Genomic DNA, 19240 nt, shown 5'->3' with positions numbered 1-19240 from the left:
GCATTGAACCTCTGATGAAAGGGAAGCATCCAACAACTGTCTCACTGAGTTTCCAACCGCTGAGCTCTCTGGTCACGTTCCAGCAGCTCAGAGGAATATGGGAACAGGCATCTGTATAAACAGCTTGCTCGGTAAACAGGCCTGCAGTTCAACAGCTACTATTGTCAGACTGGTGAGACCAGAGGATAATGACTGACACACACACACACACACACACACACACACACACACACACACACACACACACACACACACACACACACACACACACACACACACACACACACACACACACACACACACACACACACACACACACACACACACACACACACACACACACACACACACACACACACACACACACACACACACACACACACACACACACACACACACACACACACACACACACACACACACACACACACACACACACACACACACACACACACACACACACACACACACACACACACACACACACACACACACACACACACACACACACACACACACACACACACACACACACACACACACACACACACACACACACACACACACACACACACACACACACACACACACACACACACACACACACACACACACACACACACACACACACACACACACACACACACACACACACACACACACACACACACACACTTTCTGAGCAGATGCTGGCTGACAGGTTTGAACACATGCTGGTGAAAAGGTGGGCCAACACCCTCCAATCTTTTCTCCTCACCGTAACATCACTTTCTGTGTGTGTTGGATGCAATTAACAATATAAAATGGTGGTAAGAGTGTGATAAACACAAACATGTACTGTTTGCATCTCTGCTGTGTAGCTGTACGACTCACGCCAAGTTCCCCATCATCTCAGATAAACAACATAGAATGGAATAGGAATAGAATAAGACAATACAAATAAAAACATAGGAAAACTGAATAAAGTATGAGAGAATAGAATAGATGTTGTGAGTCAGTAGGTCATCTTACGACCAAGTATTGTTTTAATGCACACGGGCTGAATCTTTTATTATTTCATGGGAAATGCATTCTTGGAATAAGTAACACCAAATTATAGCATCAGCAAAGTCTGTGTTTAAGGCTCTATTATAAGTGTCTAGTCGACATTAGCTCACAGTAAACAGCAATGGCGTTGAACAGTGCTAAACCTTTTGTATTTTTTCCACTCAAAGATTAATCACACTGATGAAACTTTGTGCTCGCCTCCAGTAAAAACTCATCTGATACTTGTCAAATATTCCATGTGTGTATTTTCTGTACTTCATTCTCATTCAGGTGTAATCCTGCTAGATGTGGACATCTTCTCCAGTTTGGTTGCATAGGAAAGATTTATAATCCTTGAAGATATACAATGAAATATTGTTTCCCACAGGAGGAGGTTAGAGGTTAGGGTCAGACACACAAATAGGAACAGAATACCAGGTCCTACACTTCTTTGTGGCATTTTTAAACACTAATTTATCATGGCCGAATAAACAGAAAAAAAAGATGCCACAAATCCTGAAGTGTGTGTAGAGGTAGTTATTAATCTAGATGTTTTCTGTGCCCGAGTCCAGAGCCGGCTCAGGTAGAGAGGCCTGTGCACCGTTGCTATTGTTCATTATCTCACGTATTTCAACTCAGTTTGCTCCAGGACATCAACAACATCAACAGTGAGGCTCACGTCCTGTTTTGTGCTCTAAATCCATCAGATCTGACCCGGCAGCTCCAAAATGCAGTGAGGCCGTTGTGAAGGAACATGGCAGTGCCAAGACTGTGGCAACATGAGGCGCTGAGGGCCAAACGTCAGTAACGCTGATCACATCACTCAGAGGACATCCTTACCAGAATGACACACCGCTTTAGGAGCAGGCGGTGCCACGGTTTGGTACTCTGCAGCTCACGTTACCAGAGTTGGACGAGGGTGTGAGAACTACGGTGGCCTTCAAAAAGGCGCTCTCTAGAGTGAGTGTTTGGTTTGTCCCTTCCGGGCTACTGTAGATCGGCGGTGCAAAAGTGACGTTTTAGGTACAGTATTTATACAGAAATGTATCACATTTAATATTAATTCATATATATATATATATATATATATATATATATATATATATATATATATATATATATATATATATATATATATATATATATATATATATATATATATATATATATATATATATATACACACACACACACACACACACTGTAGCTGTATTAGTTTTTCCTGTTTTTTTAAAGTTTGTAGAAAAAATACTTCAAAATAAGAAACGGCGTTGGGATTTCACGCTTACCTTTCTGTAGACGATCATGTTGGGGGAGTTGTCGTCTGGGTCCACGATGCTCATGGACCTCATGGACAGTAGAGGTCGGGTCAGTTTTTTGTGGACACTCTGCTTCGGTTTCTCAGAGCCTTCATCAGCACTCTGTTGCTCCTCTTCCTGCGGCGGCGGCTGCTGCTGCTGATGAGGTGCCTCAGCCATCACTACAGTCTCCCTTTCAGTCTCCTTCTCCTGCGTCGAGTTATCCTCTCTTCTTTATCCGTGTCGGCCTCTCTTCCTTCTTCTTTACGTCTTTAAGGCTCTCTCTCTCTCTTCAGTGTCTAGGAGCTGCTGGATGGAGAGAGAGAGAGTGAGAGATGAATTACAACTCGCCACTGGTCTGCCATCCCTCCCGTCTTCCGTCAGCAGGCACAGGATGGATAATACAAGGACATCATATATTCTCATAGTTTTCTGTGTTATCTCTTCTCTGATATTCCTCCTTCGCGGTCACATGAGATTGAAGCAACAGGAAAAAAGATGTTGTTGAAATGATGCATATAATTGCATGTTGATTACATGCTTATTTGCCATTATAGATAGTGACTTGAAAACAACTGCCTTTCAACTGAACTTTTACAATAAATGATCATGTTTTCTAAACTTATACTTAAATGATAAATACTATACATGATACAATTGAAAAAAAAAGGAAATCTCAGATACACCAAAAGTGTAGAAGCAAAACTGTAGATATGCACTTCTGATTAAAAGTGTCCATCTCACTTCAATATAACGTTACAGAATAACCTTTAACAGAAACACCTGTATAACAACATATGGCCCCATGCAGCAAACACACACCTGGCATCCAATAACTCCTTTCTGATTCACTAAAAGCTATCAAAATATTGACACCCGAGGACAGATGAGCCGAGACAAAATGAGAAGTGTCTCTCTTTCTCTCTCTCTCTCTCTCTCTCCAGCTGGTTTCCTTACTGGCTTTATACAACCCCATGAACGCCTGCTCTCGTGTTTCCAGGCAGATTTCTCCAGGCACCTTAAAGAAGATCAACATACTCACAATGTAAAGCAGCGGCGCGAGAAGGTCAACGCGGTGAAATGCAGAGGGCATAAAACTCTGCATGCTCCGCTGGACCTTCATCAGCAAACATTTGACAAATGGGATTCCCAGAGCATTTAATTACATCAAATAGACCACACCTGTGCATGGCCGTACAGGTGCTCATGGGAAATGCAGTTCACAGTTGTAGTTCTCAAGTACAAAAATACACAGGAAATTCCAGACATCTAACAAAAGCCAAAGAAAACCTAATATAAAATAATAAGAAATAAGAAAATACGGCACAAACAATCTGGAAAGTCACCATGAAGGCAAGTATAACCCTCAAATATAAAAGTACATTCTGTGTATATTGTATTAATTTAAAAAAAAAACTTTGGCAAAGTATTTTGCTGCAATTAACCTGGCGGGGAACCACAGGCAGCCGTCAGTTAGCTTAGCTTAGCACAAAGACGAGCGACAAAGGGAAACAGTGAATTGCCAGAACTTGTGTTTTTCTTTTCTTTTTCTGATGTTAAATCGTGAGCTTTAGAGCTAGCTGCTTCATGTGCACATGTAGATAAGAGAGGTTATGTTTTAAATTAATACATAAAGAAAGTTATGATAATTAATTTGAGGAATATTCTGAGGAATGTATTATAAAGCATAAGAGAGGATCACTGTTTTATTATTCTGTTTGTTAATGACAAATGTAATTAATTAATTGTATGATGCATGAGAATGAATGGATGTTTTATTGTTTAGACAATAGTTAAAGGGATGCCGATTGAAATTGCTTTTATTCTGAAGGCAGGATAATAGGGTTTTATTCCGAAGGGGAACTTCCTGTCCTTGACCGGAAGTGTGATCTTTGACCCCGCTACTTTATGGATTTGAGGCATTCTTTGAAGTGGCCAATGGAACTAACCTTCAGGTGTGAACCTTATGTCTTATTCGCTGGTCAGCGTAGCATGCTGTGTCTCTGAAAGGTATTTGCATGAATACCTCCACTAACCGATGGGAGCTTAGCTCAGCGAATGGACTGCGAATAAAACTAATTGTAAGACGCGAATTTGGTCTCTTACGTGGTGACGCCAGACAGAAACTGTTGGCTACGTCAGGAGACTGTGGAAGCGAAGCCATGTGAGCGCGTCCGGGCCTGGACCATGTATGTATACAGATGGCTCTTGTTTGTTATGATTAAATACTTTTGATTATTATATATCTCTGGCTTCGGAGCTTCTTCTTCCAAGCACCAGGTAGCTCGAGATTCTCTGAACTTTTACAAAGGCTGCAAACATAATTTGCTGCAGTTACAAAACTGACTTGTAATGCTGGCTGTGAACTCCAAGTAGAGCGATGGTCCTTTCTGTGTGTGTGCGTGTGTGTGTGTGTGTGTGTGTGTGTGTGTGTGTGTGTGTGTGTGTGTGTGTGAGTGAGTGAGTGAGTGAGTGAGTGACTCTGCTATTGGCACAGGCATTTAGCACCATGTCAACTGGTTCTTTTGATCAATACTCTCATCAGCCGGCTGTTAGAGAACATACAAACAGAGTGCGTATGTTCGAGCCTCAGAGAGCCTGTTGTGAGCGCGGCAACATGCAGCATGTGTTTGCTGATCCAAATTTGAGGAGAGTTTAATGCATTTCTGAATCAATAGCTTTCAACATGCTTCTTCATTATTGGTTAACAGGTATTCCAACTCAGAATGAAAAAGAAGAGCCTGATTTGTTTCCCCGTAATGCTCCAGTTCACGGCCCCGTTGCTCCGTCCTGCTCCTGGAGTCACACGCCGGCCCGGGATCAATACCCCCAACATTCGCCCCGACTCTTGAGTTTGCATTTAAATGTTCAGGTTGAATAAGCCCGTCTGATCAGCCTAAATCACACAGGGACTTAGTGAGGGGCCTCTTCTGTCTGCGATGCTGTAGCTTCTCTAAGGAAGGCTGTGGTCCCCTTGACACACACACACACACACACACACACATCTGATGTAACATCTAATCGGTCTTTCTCAAAATAGATCAACGTGAGGATACATAAAGATCACAGATGTTTACTGGATTTGGGATGGTGGATAGGACACATAATGAAACAGGTATTAATAGTCTGTTGTATGTAAAAGTTCTAGATGTCATTTACAGTCTGTCATACTGATGGGAGTACATCTAGTCTAACTTCTTAATCTTCACATTAAGGCTTAAACTATATATTCTGTTTCTGCCACTTTCAATCAGTGTGTCGAGTATTGTGAAATGTGTGTGTCTGTAATTGTGATTAAACACGTGTGTTGTAACGACACCAGATCAACGACTGGTTAACTGGTTAACTGGTTGACTGGTTGACTGGTTAACTGGTTGACTGGTTGACTGGTTGACTGGTTGGTGAGAGTAAAACCTGTTTTTTATAGCTCACATTTGCTGCGTATTTGTATTCTTTTGTAATGCAAGAGCAACTATAGCACACACGTTTTGGCTGATGCCTTCATCATTGTTTTACTCCTCTGCCTTACAAAATAATAAAGACACAGCTGGAGGGAACTTAAACTGTGTTATTATTCGTCAGAGCCAGGGAGTTTGTTGACATGGACACGGCAGGTAACACAAGAGGAAGAGAGCACAGTGATCCTTCACTATACTGCACTGATTTCTTTCCAAAATTATCCCATTTTCGGCAATCAAATGACAACTGAAACAGAGCGTTTATTCTTATGAATGTGTCGGATTATTATTCTACATGGACCCGAATACTCTTAAAGCTTCTTTCTCCTCATCACATGCCCTGCTGACAGGAAGTGGAAGCAGAGTGAGACTTCCCTGTGGACCCTCCACAACGCAGCACCACCCATCTTCTATACGCTCCCGGCGAGACTGGATGAGGATGTCTGGATGTTTTTACGCTGAGGGGCGCTTGTAAAATAAAGGACACCATCAATCTGGCAGGCGGCCATCTTATATGAAAAAGAATAAATGATAAACGTTCTGTTGCAACAAAAAAAAAGAGGAACAAACAAAAAACAATCCAAAACTGTGATGTGAGACACCAAAGAGCGCTCCATTGATCATCAAAATATGTCATTCAAATCATTTCAGAGTCAAATTGATTTGAATATTTACAAATCTCAATCAAGTCTTCTCACAGATCCCTTCACTTCACCAGACTCACTGCAAAGAGGTACAAGTGACAGTGATGAAAGACACAATCCAAAGTATGATTGATTAATTATTCCTGGAGTTATCACACTACCAAAAGTGTGCAGAAAGCACTGTTTTGGTGTGATTGTTGAAAATCTCAGTCCAAAACCATGAGCATTTGGTGTGTTGCTATAACAGCCTCCGCTCTTGGTTTCACATTCTCCCAAAGTGAAACTAGACCAAACTGTGAAGGACAGACTCAAATCAGCCGAGTCGGCAGAGGTGTCCCCACAGTGACCACGAAAGGCCGATCTGACCGAACAAGGTATGACAGCCCATCATGATCTAATCACACTAGTGGAACAAGCATCATAACTTCAGGATGTGATGGCCAGAATGAAGCTCACATCTTCAACATGATAGAAGTTGTTGATGGATGGTGTAAGAACGTAGACATCTATCTCTCTGTCTCCAACAGCTGTCTGCGTCCTCTCCATCCTCACAGGACCGATCCCCAGACACAGAGCCAGCAGGCTGCTGCCTAATCTCTCTCTCTCTCTCTCTCTCTCTCTCTCTCTCTCTCTCTCTCTCTCTCTCTGTCTCTCTCTCTCATACCTAAATGCATATAGACATAGCATAGCACTGACACACACAACTACATTGATTTCAAACGCGGTGCCCCTCGAGTGTCACTTAACTAACCAGCCGATGACAGGTGTAGTTCGTCTCTCTGTCCGGTTCTGTCACCGCATCCATCCAGCTGCTCACTCTGAGATGAACATGCAGCACTGACAGCAGGACGGCGGCATCAAGTAGCGCCGAGCGAGCAACAGTCTTCTTTTAGTCTTTATTCTTTCGTTCTTAAGGCTACCCCCTCCTTCTTGCTGTCTTCTTCACCTCCCTCCCTTTCTTTCCTTCGGTCGTCCCCTCATCTTTACACCTTCCATCCTTCTTGCTTACCTCAGCGCTGGGCTTCTCTCTCGCTTGGAGCTCCGAAGCCAAAAAGCGGCTTCACCGACCCACCAGAGCGCTGCACACTGGAGGGAGAGGGAGAGGGAGAGGGGGGGGGAGAGGGAGAGGGAGAGGGAGAGGGAGAGGGAGAGGGAGAGGGAGAGGGAGGGGGGGGAGAGGGAGAGGGAGAGGGAGAGGGAGAGGGAGAGGGAGAGGGAGAGGGAGAGGGAGAGGGAGAGGGAGAGGGAGAGGGAGAGGGAGAGGGGGAGAGGGGGGGAGAGAGAGAGAGGGAGAGGGGGGAGAGAGAGAGAGAGAGAGAGGGAGGTAGGGAGAGGGGGGAGAGGGAGGAGAGGGAGAGGGAGAGGGGGGGAGGGGGAGAGGGGGGGAGAGAGAGAGAGGGAGAGGGGGGAGAGAGAGAGGGAGAGGGGGGAGGGAGAGAGAGAGAGAGAGAGAGGGAGGTAGGGAGAGGGGAGAGAGGGAGAGAGGGAGAGAGAGAGCGAGAGAGAAAGAGAGAGAGAGGGTAGAGAGAGAGAGGGAGGGAGAGGGGGGAGGAAGAGAGAGAGAGCGAGAAAGAAGGGGGAGAGGGGGAGGGAGGGAGAGGGGTGAGGAAGAGAGAGAGAGAGACCGAGAAAGAAGGGGGAGAGAGGGAGGGAGGGAGGGAGGGAGAGGGGGGAGGAAGAGAGAGAGAGAGCGAGAAAGAAGGGGGAGAGAGGGAGGGAGGGAGGGAGAGGGGGGAGGAAGAGAGAGAGAGAGCGAGAAAGAAGGGGGAGAGAGGGAGGGAGGGAGGGAGAGGGGGGAGGAAGAGAGAGAGAGAGCGAGAAAGAAGGGGGAGAGAGGGAGGGAGGGAGGGAGAGGGGGGAAGAGAGAGAGAGAAAGACGCTGTGGGAGGCAGCGCTTCTCTTTACCAATAATATGCAGGCGTTCCTGTTTCGTGTGCGTGTGTGCGTGTGTGCGCGTGTGTGTGTGCCCCCGTCCTCCAGCACCACGCAGACATAAGGAAAAGGTTTGTTTGTGACCTTTGTTACAGGGACAGCCTGGAAGCAGACTCCTAGGAACATGTCCTAACATTACTAAACTGCTGCTGGCCAGCTTTTTACATTTTTATATGACTATTTTTATATTTGTATTTCAGTGAATCTTTGTGCTGAGTAACGTTGATTAAGAACTACTGCTCCTTAGAGCTAAATCAAGTCACTACAAATGTGTGTCTTTCAAAGACATCTTTGTCTCAGGACGGGAACATTTTGGAAACCTCAATAAGTTTCCAACATTTGTCCAATCGCTCTGACATCCAATTCGGTGTGTGTGTGTGTGTGTGTGCGTGTGTGTGTGCGTGTGTGCGTGTGTGTGTGTGTGTGTGCGTGCGTGTTGCTAACATTGTGAGGACAAAACCAAACTCAAAGTTCACACAGTCACATCATGGCGTCATGGTCAGATTAAGTTATGGGGCTTTTTTTAGGAGTAAATCAGCATAATAAAAAATCATTTTCATCAAATAGATTTACTTTCTCAACATTTAAGATAACTGTATTTTAAAATATGCACCTCTATAAAACGGATTAGATACACTAATAAGGAACAACCTTTGGTAGATGATGTGCTTTAGTGGTAGAAACATGTCATCAAATACCTGGTATGCAATCATGAATTTGAGACTTCGGTTCTCATGAGGTTCCCTTTCTGGGACTCGCTTCCCATTTGGGTTCCCCCCAAAAGCTGGTAGACCACTCACGTTTAGGGTTCGGTCTTGGTTTTTATGATCGGGTTAGTAATGTAGTGGTTATGATTAGTCTTCAGGGAATTCGGATCATTTAATGAAATGTCGTTCTGATAAGAAAAAGGGAATAATACAAGTTGTAAATACGAGTAGATTTGTTTATTTATGTTGATTAGCAAGTTTCCAACCTTGGGGTCCTAAATCATGGGGTCACAACATAATTCCACGTAAAAGTAAAATACATTTTTTCACTAACATTTTGCTAAAATCTGGCAATTTTCTTGTGAACTGCTATACTTTCACCTCTTTAGACCTCAAAATCTGACAAATAAAATAAATCTGTCTTAAATTAGGTTTGACTATGACTCACAATAATAACCTGTTACAAATAGATGGGGGGGGGGGGGTCAATTTGGTGCTTCTGCTGCTGTCCATGGTGCTGATCAAATTAGGGAGAGGGAGAATGGCTTCATTCTCGGCTCAGGTAGACATTACTCCACTATATCGTCATAGCTTGCAGAGAACCTTAAATATACAGCAACCAGATGTACCTTTAGACGTGTACCTATAAGATAATATAGTAACACTAAGTCAGACATGTTGACCCTAATGTATCCATTTAAAGCACTATATCATCATCTTATTGTCACTATCAGTTCTTTCTTTGTGATTCTGAACACACAAAGCTTTGTGCTCTCACTCGTAGCTCGTTCACTCTTCCAAACAAAGACTGAATTGACAGAAAGTGAGGTAACTATATTATTGCACCATATCATGATGGATCCTTGCCTGTGGATATGTATAATGGTGCTTTCTACCGCAGGTGAGAATAATGGTTTACCTCTGTGAAATCGCAACGTCTGATTTGTTTAGCAGTCCTGAGGCATCACTGAATGTATTTCCTGTTAACAGGTCACAGATAATACAGATTTATGTATATTAAAGCTTTGATCAAGTCTATGTGGCATCCGAAAGCGCCCAGGTTCTGTTAAAACATAGCCAGTATGGCCAGAGTGGGAATGCTGTGTTTTTTTGCAACCATGAACACATTTTCAGCCTCATATAAATATTACAACTCATGGGAGAACATTTAGCCATAATGCAGTTTAACTTTCCGCTTATCGAAGCCACCACTAAAAACAGAGTCATATTTTGGTATTTAGAGTGACCCTAAATGATGTTCGCCAAATGCAGCTTTGGTCGCACTTTCTGACGCCCCTTGCCCATCATGCATTATGAACATACTTATAATGCGCTATAATCTTCTTACAGCACTGTGGGTCCATTGGACCTGGCCTGGGCCTGGCCTCCTTCCCTATGGCCCCGCCTCCTTCTCTGTGCCTCCTGCCTCAAAGGCCTGGCCTCATTGGTCCGGCCTCCTTCGCGATGCCTCATGCCCGGTGTGCCGGCCTCCTTCTGTTTCATGGATTGTGGAGGTCTGGATCGTGGTCCATGCCTACTACTCATTATTCATACATTGTAGTAATATTCATTGAATGTGTTGTAACTCTGTAACGCTGTTCATTCTGTACACATGACATCTATTGCATCCGTCCATCCGGGGAGAGGGATCCTCCTCTGTTGCTCTCCTGAAGGTTTCTTCCCTTTTTTCCCTGTGAAGGGTTATTTTGGGGGAGTTAGTGAGGTCCTGGGACAGGGATGTCCTATGTGTACAGATTGTAAAGCCCTCTGAGACAAATTTATAATTTGTAATTTTGGGCTATACAAAATAAACTGCCTTGTTTAAACGTTGTAGGATGAAACATCAATGCGCTCACAAGGTCTCAGGATAAAAGGAGTCGTTTTCTCAAGATAACAAGTTCATTATTTAATTAGCTCAATAAAAAAAGAAAAGAGCTGGTTTGGCTGAGATGACAACAAAATGAACCCGTTATCACAAGACAACGGGAGATCATTTATATAATAATCTGAAATAATCTGATTCTGTACTTCAGCGGTAATATATAATCAAATGAATAGAGGAAAAACACTTCAAATAGTTGAGACAAATGCACTCACGAAGCGTAATATAATATGAAGGGTAAATGCTCTGGACTCTTCTGCTCATGCAACAAAGCCAATAAACTCCACAGTCTTTTCCTCTTCTTAAAAACGTTCCCCGTGTTCACCTCCTTCCCCATTTACTCATCCAGCGTCCTCTCCTAATGTCTCGTGTTGAACAGAAGCTCCACAGCTCACAGGGACACATCAAAGCATCTGATGCAACCACGGACTGTGAGGGGAAACTGGCTGCTTGCTGTAGTCAGGAGGGGTTACAGTCTCACTACGTGTGTGTGTGTGTGTGTGTGCACATCTCACATTAAAGCATGTCAACACACAGCATGTTAGTAGTGATTGGGGCAGCATATTCTCACTGCTGGTGCTGGAAACTAAAAATATTTGGTGCCCTAATTCAACAGAACATGACTGGGACAGAGAGAGGAAAGTAATCGCTCTTCAAAAGCTTCAGTTGTTTCTCTCTTTCGTTGCTTTCTCACTTTCATCTGACGTTTAGTGTGCAAATGGGAAAAGATGTCCGTCATTATGCTCACGAATCAATACATGCACTTACCAACTAACTGTCGTCAAAAACAATGTTGATACTAATGGACCACTCTGGCCTGACAGATTGACATTCACACACACGCACACACACACACACACTTGTCTACGACTAGCCTCCACATCTGGACTGACTGAATTATTGAGCAACAGTAAACAGGAAGAGAAGATCCCACCGGGAAGTGTGTGTGTGTGTGTGTGTGTGTGTGTGTGTGTGTGTGTGTGTGTGTGTGTGTGTGTATGTGTGTGTGTGTGTGTGTGTGTGTGGGAGTTGCCCCACATTTGGTGCTCCTTTATAGCTACATGTCTCATGACATGCATTAACACACACATTCACCCAGTTTGCCTGCATGTATATGTAATATGTTTGTTAGCACCTGCGGCGTCGTCGTCAAACACAAAACACTTATTCTGAGCTAACCCTTCGTTTACTGGTCTGTCATTTAGGTTTGCGATTGGATCTGTCCCATAAATACAAATAATATCTATTTCAGTCCAGTATTCAAAAGTTGAACGTTATTAGTCTCTTCTTCTAAGCTGGTTTGCTTTGTCGAGGAAACGAAAGGTTGTCTTCTTATACACACTCTATAAAACAGACTTGGTTCATTTAGATCCGGATTCTTATACCTTTATGTATTAAACCTTGCGGGTAGTCTGATGTCTTAAGAACGGCTCTAGTTATTTTGTTTACGGGCGTAGTTAATTCTCCCCCTTCACGCAGAGCATCTCAGTCTCTGAATAGCCCTTGGTTGAAGCTCTCTAATTGTAAACCACCTTATTGGAGCTCTCTCTTCCGTAACACCTCCTACACTGGAACCTTAGAATAAACCTTTTTTCAGCTACTTAGATTATGTTGTCTGTAAATGGTTTTCCCGCAGGGCTATCAGGCTAGATGTTGTACATCAGGCATCTGGAGGAGGCCGCAAAAACACGGAGTGCAACCTGTTTAATTTAGTTTTTACCCCAGTCTCACAATGGGAGTGGGTATTTATTTAGTCAAAAGTTTTTACGAGTTTTTCTCTCCTTTTTTAGGAAGTTACAAAAATTGAACTCAGCCAAAAAAGCGGTACAAGCAGCGAGCTACAACGAAAATACACCAACTTCTACTTCTAACTTCAACCTCTCCTGATCACTTCACCTCACCCTATACATCTCTTGTGCAAGGTTATTTATAGGGGAAACGCTCTCTGACACAGGCCCCAGAAGCCTTTGCGCCCTATCAGATGTAACAGATGTGCTTTCTGAAGCAAAGGTCAGAAATGGGCCCCAGGAGCGTTTTAACATGTCTGTTTGCCCGTATACGTACATGTCTCAGAACCCATGACTTCTTTGCTAAACTGTGTTGTGCAAAACAACTACAAAAATAAAAAATAAAAATAAAACAACAAAACCGTGTTGTAACTGTGTTGTGTTAGAAACAATGTATCGTGTTTTAACAACGTAAGCACAGCGTAAATACAACACACCATAACTCTGTCTTGGGTTGTGAAACAACCACGGAGAGACTCAATTAAATTAAAAAGAGATGCAAAATACGCAAAAAGAGACACTAAAAGACCTCAAAGACACTCAAAAGGAGCAAAACAAAACAGATTGCCACCACAGAGAGACGCACATGTTATGTGCAGCTGCAGGACAAGAAAGTACTATATATATATTTACTTTGACAGAATTTAAACTATTTAAAGAAGGTACCGTAAAAAATAAACCGGATGAGCCTGATATTTATTTAAAAGACTAATATTCTTAATAAATCCTCCCATTTTCTGACGTTAATGTCTGTCTGGGTGCTGATGGTACTGCAACAGGGCTTCTCCTGCTGGGGGACCCCGAGGCCAGATGGGATACATAATCCCTCAGTGTGTTCTGGGTCCAGTTGGATGTGCTTTCACGTGCCTCCGGGAGGCAGCACACACTGAAACCATCTTATCTGGCTCCCTGCGATGCAAAGCAGCAGCACTGTTAGTCCAGAAACTCTTTTCGTCCGCGATTGGGCCGGTACGCCCAAACCTCATGGACTCTACAGGGTAGGAGTAGGTGGAGGGGAGGGGGAAGGGTTAATCTATTTAGCAAACGAAGAGGTGGCTAACAGGAGCTTTTGGATGGCTTCCATCTTACCTCAGTTTTCTACCAATAAAAAAATAATACAAATAAAAATGTATGGCAATTTGTATCCAAATAAAAAGCTAATTGCACACACCTTACAGGAATGATTCCTGTATGGACTTTGTGGATCACTTTTTTTCATGAAGGCAGCCTTTGTTATCGAGCTTCTCCCGACGCTACACATCTTACAAACAACTGAAGTAAACAGTCTGCTACACTCAGCCGTCACGGTCCGACAGATACAGTGTGCTGTGTAATCGATGGATCGCCTGGAATGACAGCCGGCTACACAGCTCTGAAGAACACAACGCCCCCCTCTCCTCCTCCTCCACCCCCCCCCCCCGACTCTCTTCTCGAGTGTCTGAGAAGAGCCGAGAGCCGCGTGGAGACGCGGAGGCGTTGTGTGGGCTGCTGGAGAAGTGTGGCCGAGAAGCATAGAGGGTCCACGCGGAGGAAGGACGAGCGACGACAAAACACGCCGTCACATGGCAGCAGAAATCAAATGAAGATGAAGCCATGTTAGAATAGAAGTTTTATTACATTGGGGCTTCATTGTGGTTATGAATACAAGTCATTGGTTTGTCACTTTAAATCTGGCAGGAACACATTGACTTAAACAGGAGAGCGTGTAAACACAAAGGCAACTTAAACATCACATAAGGTGACATCACATATGAGTGAGTATGGCCTCGTTTTAAAACTCTCCCCCGATCACACGTAAATGTCGGCCTCACGCACTCTCTGTAGCGACTCCTTGAAAGGAACCGCAAGTGATCCAGCCCACACATTGTTCCACCTGTACCAAAGATGACTAATCCGTGGCCTCCTCCGCATTAAAGCGGTCCTCCTCTGCAGTCGCTGCTGCGCTGGCCTCAACACGCTGCAGGCGATGGACGGGCTGAAACGGGCACGGGTCCATCCATAGCAGCACAGGTGGCCAATCAACAAGTCGGATTATAGTTCATAGTTTTGTGCACAAATTAGTCAGATGGTTGTTTTTCTTTCACAGTCAGACACATTTGCTAAAAACATCATTTTCTTTGATTGCTGAAAGCATTTCCTGGGATACATGTGCAGGGAGTTATAGATACTTCACAGAGGTGAAGCAGCTTTTCTTTATAAAGGCTTAAAAGCCCTGCTGGCAATCTCTGGACAAGATATTATCAATGTGACGACAATAACCACGAGGTTAGAGGCAGAGAGGGATCTGTTGACGTGCACGATAATCTATGAGAGGACGTCTGTGTTGTTGCACTTTAAGCATCACAGTTTATTCCAACTACTCGCAGAGATAAGTGCTCCATGAGAACATAACACCGACTGAGCTTGCTGGCCAACAGATCCATCGCTATGACAACAGAGTTTTGCTACGATTACCCTATATATGTTGGCATCATGTTTGGCTTTCATTGCAATTTATTGATCTCAACCGGGGTTTTATTCTTTTAGAAGCAAACATTTTTTTAATTGCAAATAATTACTATATTAAAGATAAAGAGTATTTATTAAAACTGTATTTCCATATGTTCATATTATACATATATCAATTAACTACATATCTTTATTATTATCATCGCGTGTTTCACTCCAGCACATCGCTATAGATTTCACCCTGACCGCTCATCACAGAGGCAGACGGGCCCTTTAGAGTCCAATTAATTATCTGAGCTGCATGTTTTTGGACTGTGGGAGGAAGCCGGAGAACCCGGAGAACCCGGAGGGAACCCACGCTGACGCGGGTAGAACCTCCACACAGAAGGACCACCCAGACCTGGAGCTGTGAGGTGACAGTGCTACACCACTGTGCAGCCCCCAATATTTGAGTTGTATATCAATAAATTGATCACTATTAGGGCTTTGGTATCGCCACTGATCTTCCAATTCAATACCGATTAAAAAACAAGTTTGATTTGATATTAAAGAGATTCTCAGAGAACTACTGCTGATATCGATATCCCCAAGTCTTATAAGCAAACATCGAAGCTGGCGCAGCAATACACATCTTAATGTTTACTTAATAATGTCAATGTAATGTTAGGATCGGCCTTTGATTTTCCAATTGATATACGATACATTTATTTTGCACCAATGCACATACGTCATGCACGAACACTTACTCCGAATATTTCACGATAGCTTTCTCTTGTCAATGTATGATACAGTTTTTCTTATTATTATTTACTCCGTAGAAGTAAAAGTAATATAGTGCAGAAACCAACAAGTCCACAGCACCACCAATTGATACGGCATTTATTTATTTCAGAAACTTTAATACTGTGATCACTGCAAATGTCTTTTTCATACCTTTACATTTTACAAAGACAATGGCTCCGGGATGTAAACAGTATCTTCAACCTTGTAAAACGAACGGTGCCCTTGAAATAGTTTGATTCATCTCCAGTCAGCGCTGAACCCCCCTCACTGCTCGGTTTATAGGAAACCTTCCTCCCCTGCTGCACTCACGAAGTTGTGCTTGTCCGAAAACCAGCGTCCGAAAAGAACAAACATGCGAACGGCTCTCGTCTGTTCGGTGACGCTCGAGGGAGTAAAAGGGTCCAGGTTCTTTTTGACGTGAACAAAGTCGAGCACCTTTCTCGGTTGCCGTCGGCAGCAGAACTACAGCGTGACATCAAGACGAGCTAGATAGCACAGGAATGAACCGATTCACCCTTCTTATCCAAAAAACCTGTCAACACAAGCATTTTGTTTTTATAAAACATTGTGCAAAGGTTCTTAAAAATAAAAGATATTACAAAAATGGAACATTTGAACATTCACATTTCCCATATGCCTCTGAAAAGCACCAAAAACTAAGCGGAGGAAAGAAACAAAACTACACGCACTGTATAATAACTCAACATTCACACTGAAGTAACTGGTGTGTGTGTGTGTGTGTGTGTGTGAGAGAGCATGTCTTTGAATAAGGTGCACAGCTGTATCTAACATCCAACGCCACTTCTAAAGATGCGAGCAACACATCTGCACTGCACAGTTTGTCATTTGGCCATACTTCATTTGGAATACAAAAAACTAGAGAACTTTCCATGTACAATAAAATACGAAACATCACCTATTAGTGATTATTTAAGCATCTACATACTGTAGTTCTGGTGAGGAAACCAGTGCTCAAAACAATTTACAGTCAAAACCTGGATTTGGGAACATTCCTGCCTATTTTACTCATATTTACTGTATATTTTGAGGATTTCACATTGTTGGATGACTACTAGACTGCTTTTCACAACTGGCCAACTTAGTAATACAACCAAATCATATCAAGCAACACAATGAAGCACTCGACTGTTCACTGGTGGCGTTATAATCCAAGAGGTTCTTAAAACAGAACCGTTTACAGCTTTTCACTCCCTGCAAAGTTGCTTGATGTCAGTTATATGAAACACCGTTAGCCTGTTTATATTCTCCTTACATTCAGACCGGGTGCTGTGTTGTGCTTTATGCTGCAGGGTTTTAATCGCATCAATTCAAGATGCAAAATTTACTTTTAAGAGATTTAAAAACTGCGAGCGTTTTTTCATCGAAGGGGGGGGAATTAAGGCTCACACCCGGTGTCAACGCACATGCTCGAGTTAGCGACCTGAAATGACCCCAGCAGACACCTGGCTGAGGAAACAGCTTCGTGGCTCCTGCTCGGGTTGTAAGTAGCTTTGTGATTTGGGGAAACATTTATTCCAATACCCTCTTATTACGGGGTCCATCTATACTGCATGCGACTGAATGCAAAAGGCACTCACGACGACACGTTTCCATACACGTCACACACTCGTCCCCGTGTCTAGAGGCCGGCCAGCCTGGTTGTGTTCAGTCACAAATATTCATACGAACAAGACAAAGGCTCACGCCTCTCCATACAAACACGTATGAGGTCCACAACTGTGAGTATGAGGCTATTTAAAACTAGTGTGTGTGTTACAAGGAGTGTTTATTTTTCAGGATGAAGAGCCTTTCCCTTTCATCTGCTCCCCAGGTGCTGTTTCAAAGGCACGTCCCTGCTCTGCCTGGGAGTAAATGACCAAAATAAGTGACTGTAGGCACGGCTGAATAGACCGATGAAGATTCACACGACGACAACACACGCTGCCAAAGAAAGGTACCGTCGCACCTTCTTACTCTAATCATGTAAGTCATCTTTACTTCCTCTAAAGACCCTCACTGTCCCAACACCTACTGAACCTGAGGACAACTATACATGATCAAATGTAAAACACACACATACATACATACATACATACATACATACATACATGTACACCTAAGGTCTGTTCCCTTTGTCAGAAGTCCACCTGTGATTGTCTCTCAAAGCCTTCTGGTGCTCTTCCTGTTCCTCCCGGTCGACGTCCGACTGATTGTTGAAGAGGCGTGGGGGAATTTACAGTGACTGGCAGCACATATAATAATCATGACATTTCCACTGGTCATCACTAGAGGGCACTGTAAGCAACACGACGGCAGGCTCGGGCACTATAAAATACAACATAATACAGATTTAAAAGCATATAGTACGGCTTTAGCCAGAATTAAGAAAGAAAGCCATTTAAATAATATCACGAGTGACCATTTTCTTGAGGAACTAAACACTGATGTCAGTTGTACTGTACGAATAGAACAACTTATTTATTGGAATTATAATACAAGGAAATAAATTAACCTGGGGAAAAAAAAATAAAAAACGTCCCTTAGAACTTTTCCCTCCCAAAAATGTCTGTCATTGCTTATCAGCTGGCTCTCAGTATTCCAGACAGTGGGATGGCGAGTGGAGTCCTCTCTCCTTTTTCCTCAAAGCACGACGTTCACCGCTTTAATGGAAGATACAGACTGGTGTCTTTTAGGCGTAACCTTTAAAACATCGTTTCCCACATGAAACATCTTCTGGAGAGCAAACTCGCCCTTGTTTTGTTGTTGAGAGAGACAGGAGTCCTGACTTCTTCCTATTGCTTTTTAAGACACATACAATTGGAATGGACCAAAGCACTCTGGATATCAGTCATGTTTAATGGCACCACTTTGCCAATGGCTTATAAATATACTCCTCTTCCAGGTGTTGGTTTGTGCTGTAGAGACAAACAGGATGCTGTAATCCAGATATGAGTGACACAGAGGAGAGACGAACACACTGTACAAATCCATGTTTCGCTCCTGTTCAGACACACGTCAACCTGCTTGACGGTGGCCCTCCGGTGGTCAGACGCTTCCAGGACAGGAAACACTACAAGTCTTGACCCTCCATTCGCATGTGAAGGAAATGAAAACATCTCGTGTGTCCAGTGGTCTTGAGGCTTCAGATCCCGTATATACTTTGTGTGCGAGTGGCTGGGCCGGCAGATTTGTCGCATACCTGTCAGACTGTGCGTGGCATTTTCAGAGACGTCTTCTCCGAAGTCACGTGGCTCGTCTGCTACCCTCTGCTGTGG

At 43.5% G+C, this 19240-nt stretch overlaps 2 protein-coding genes and 1 long non-coding RNA gene across 9 annotated transcripts in view; 1 reads left to right on the top strand and 2 right to left on the bottom strand.

Moving 5' to 3' along the window:
• The window catches only part of LOC117727109 (regulator of G-protein signaling 6-like), a 66540-nt gene extending 59002 nt beyond the window's left edge, over positions 1 to 7538 (bottom strand). Inside the window, exons 1-2 of one of the 7 annotated variants that reach the window (XM_034527166.1) lie at positions 7436 to 7538; positions 2316 to 2630 (exon numbers count right to left, since the gene is read on the bottom strand). In XM_034527166.1, the coding sequence (XP_034383057.1) occupies positions 2316 to 2504 (189 nt within the window). In that variant the 5' untranslated portion in view covers positions 2505 to 2630; positions 7436 to 7538. The other 6 variants (XM_034527165.1, XM_034527164.1, XM_034527168.1 and 3 more) reach the window with 6 other exon arrangements.
• Positions 7539 to 15775: 8237 nt separating this feature from the next.
• Positions 15776 to 19240, bottom strand: part of sipa1l1 (signal-induced proliferation-associated 1 like 1) — a 77300-nt gene continuing 73835 nt past the window's right edge. The window contains exons 27-28 of the mRNA XM_034527687.1: positions 18070 to 19240; positions 15776 to 16497 (exon numbers count right to left, since the gene is read on the bottom strand). The exon at positions 18070 to 19240 is cut by the window's right edge and continues 760 nt beyond it. The gene's annotated coding sequence lies outside the window, so the exon portion shown is untranslated. The remainder of the gene's footprint in view (positions 16498 to 18069) is intronic.
• Positions 17600 to 19240, top strand: part of LOC117727406 — a 6464-nt gene continuing 4823 nt past the window's right edge. The window contains exons 1-2 of the long non-coding RNA XR_004609041.1: positions 17600 to 17704; positions 17797 to 17919. This is a non-coding gene — a long non-coding RNA (uncharacterized LOC117727406). The remainder of the gene's footprint in view (positions 17705 to 17796; positions 17920 to 19240) is intronic.

The sequence above is a fragment of the Cyclopterus lumpus genome, chromosome 24 (genome assembly GCF_009769545.1).
Source record: "Cyclopterus lumpus isolate fCycLum1 chromosome 24, fCycLum1.pri, whole genome shotgun sequence".
Lineage (NCBI taxonomy): Eukaryota > Metazoa > Chordata > Actinopteri > Perciformes > Cyclopteridae > Cyclopterus > Cyclopterus lumpus.
This window is presented reverse-complemented; position numbering and strand designations above follow the sequence as displayed.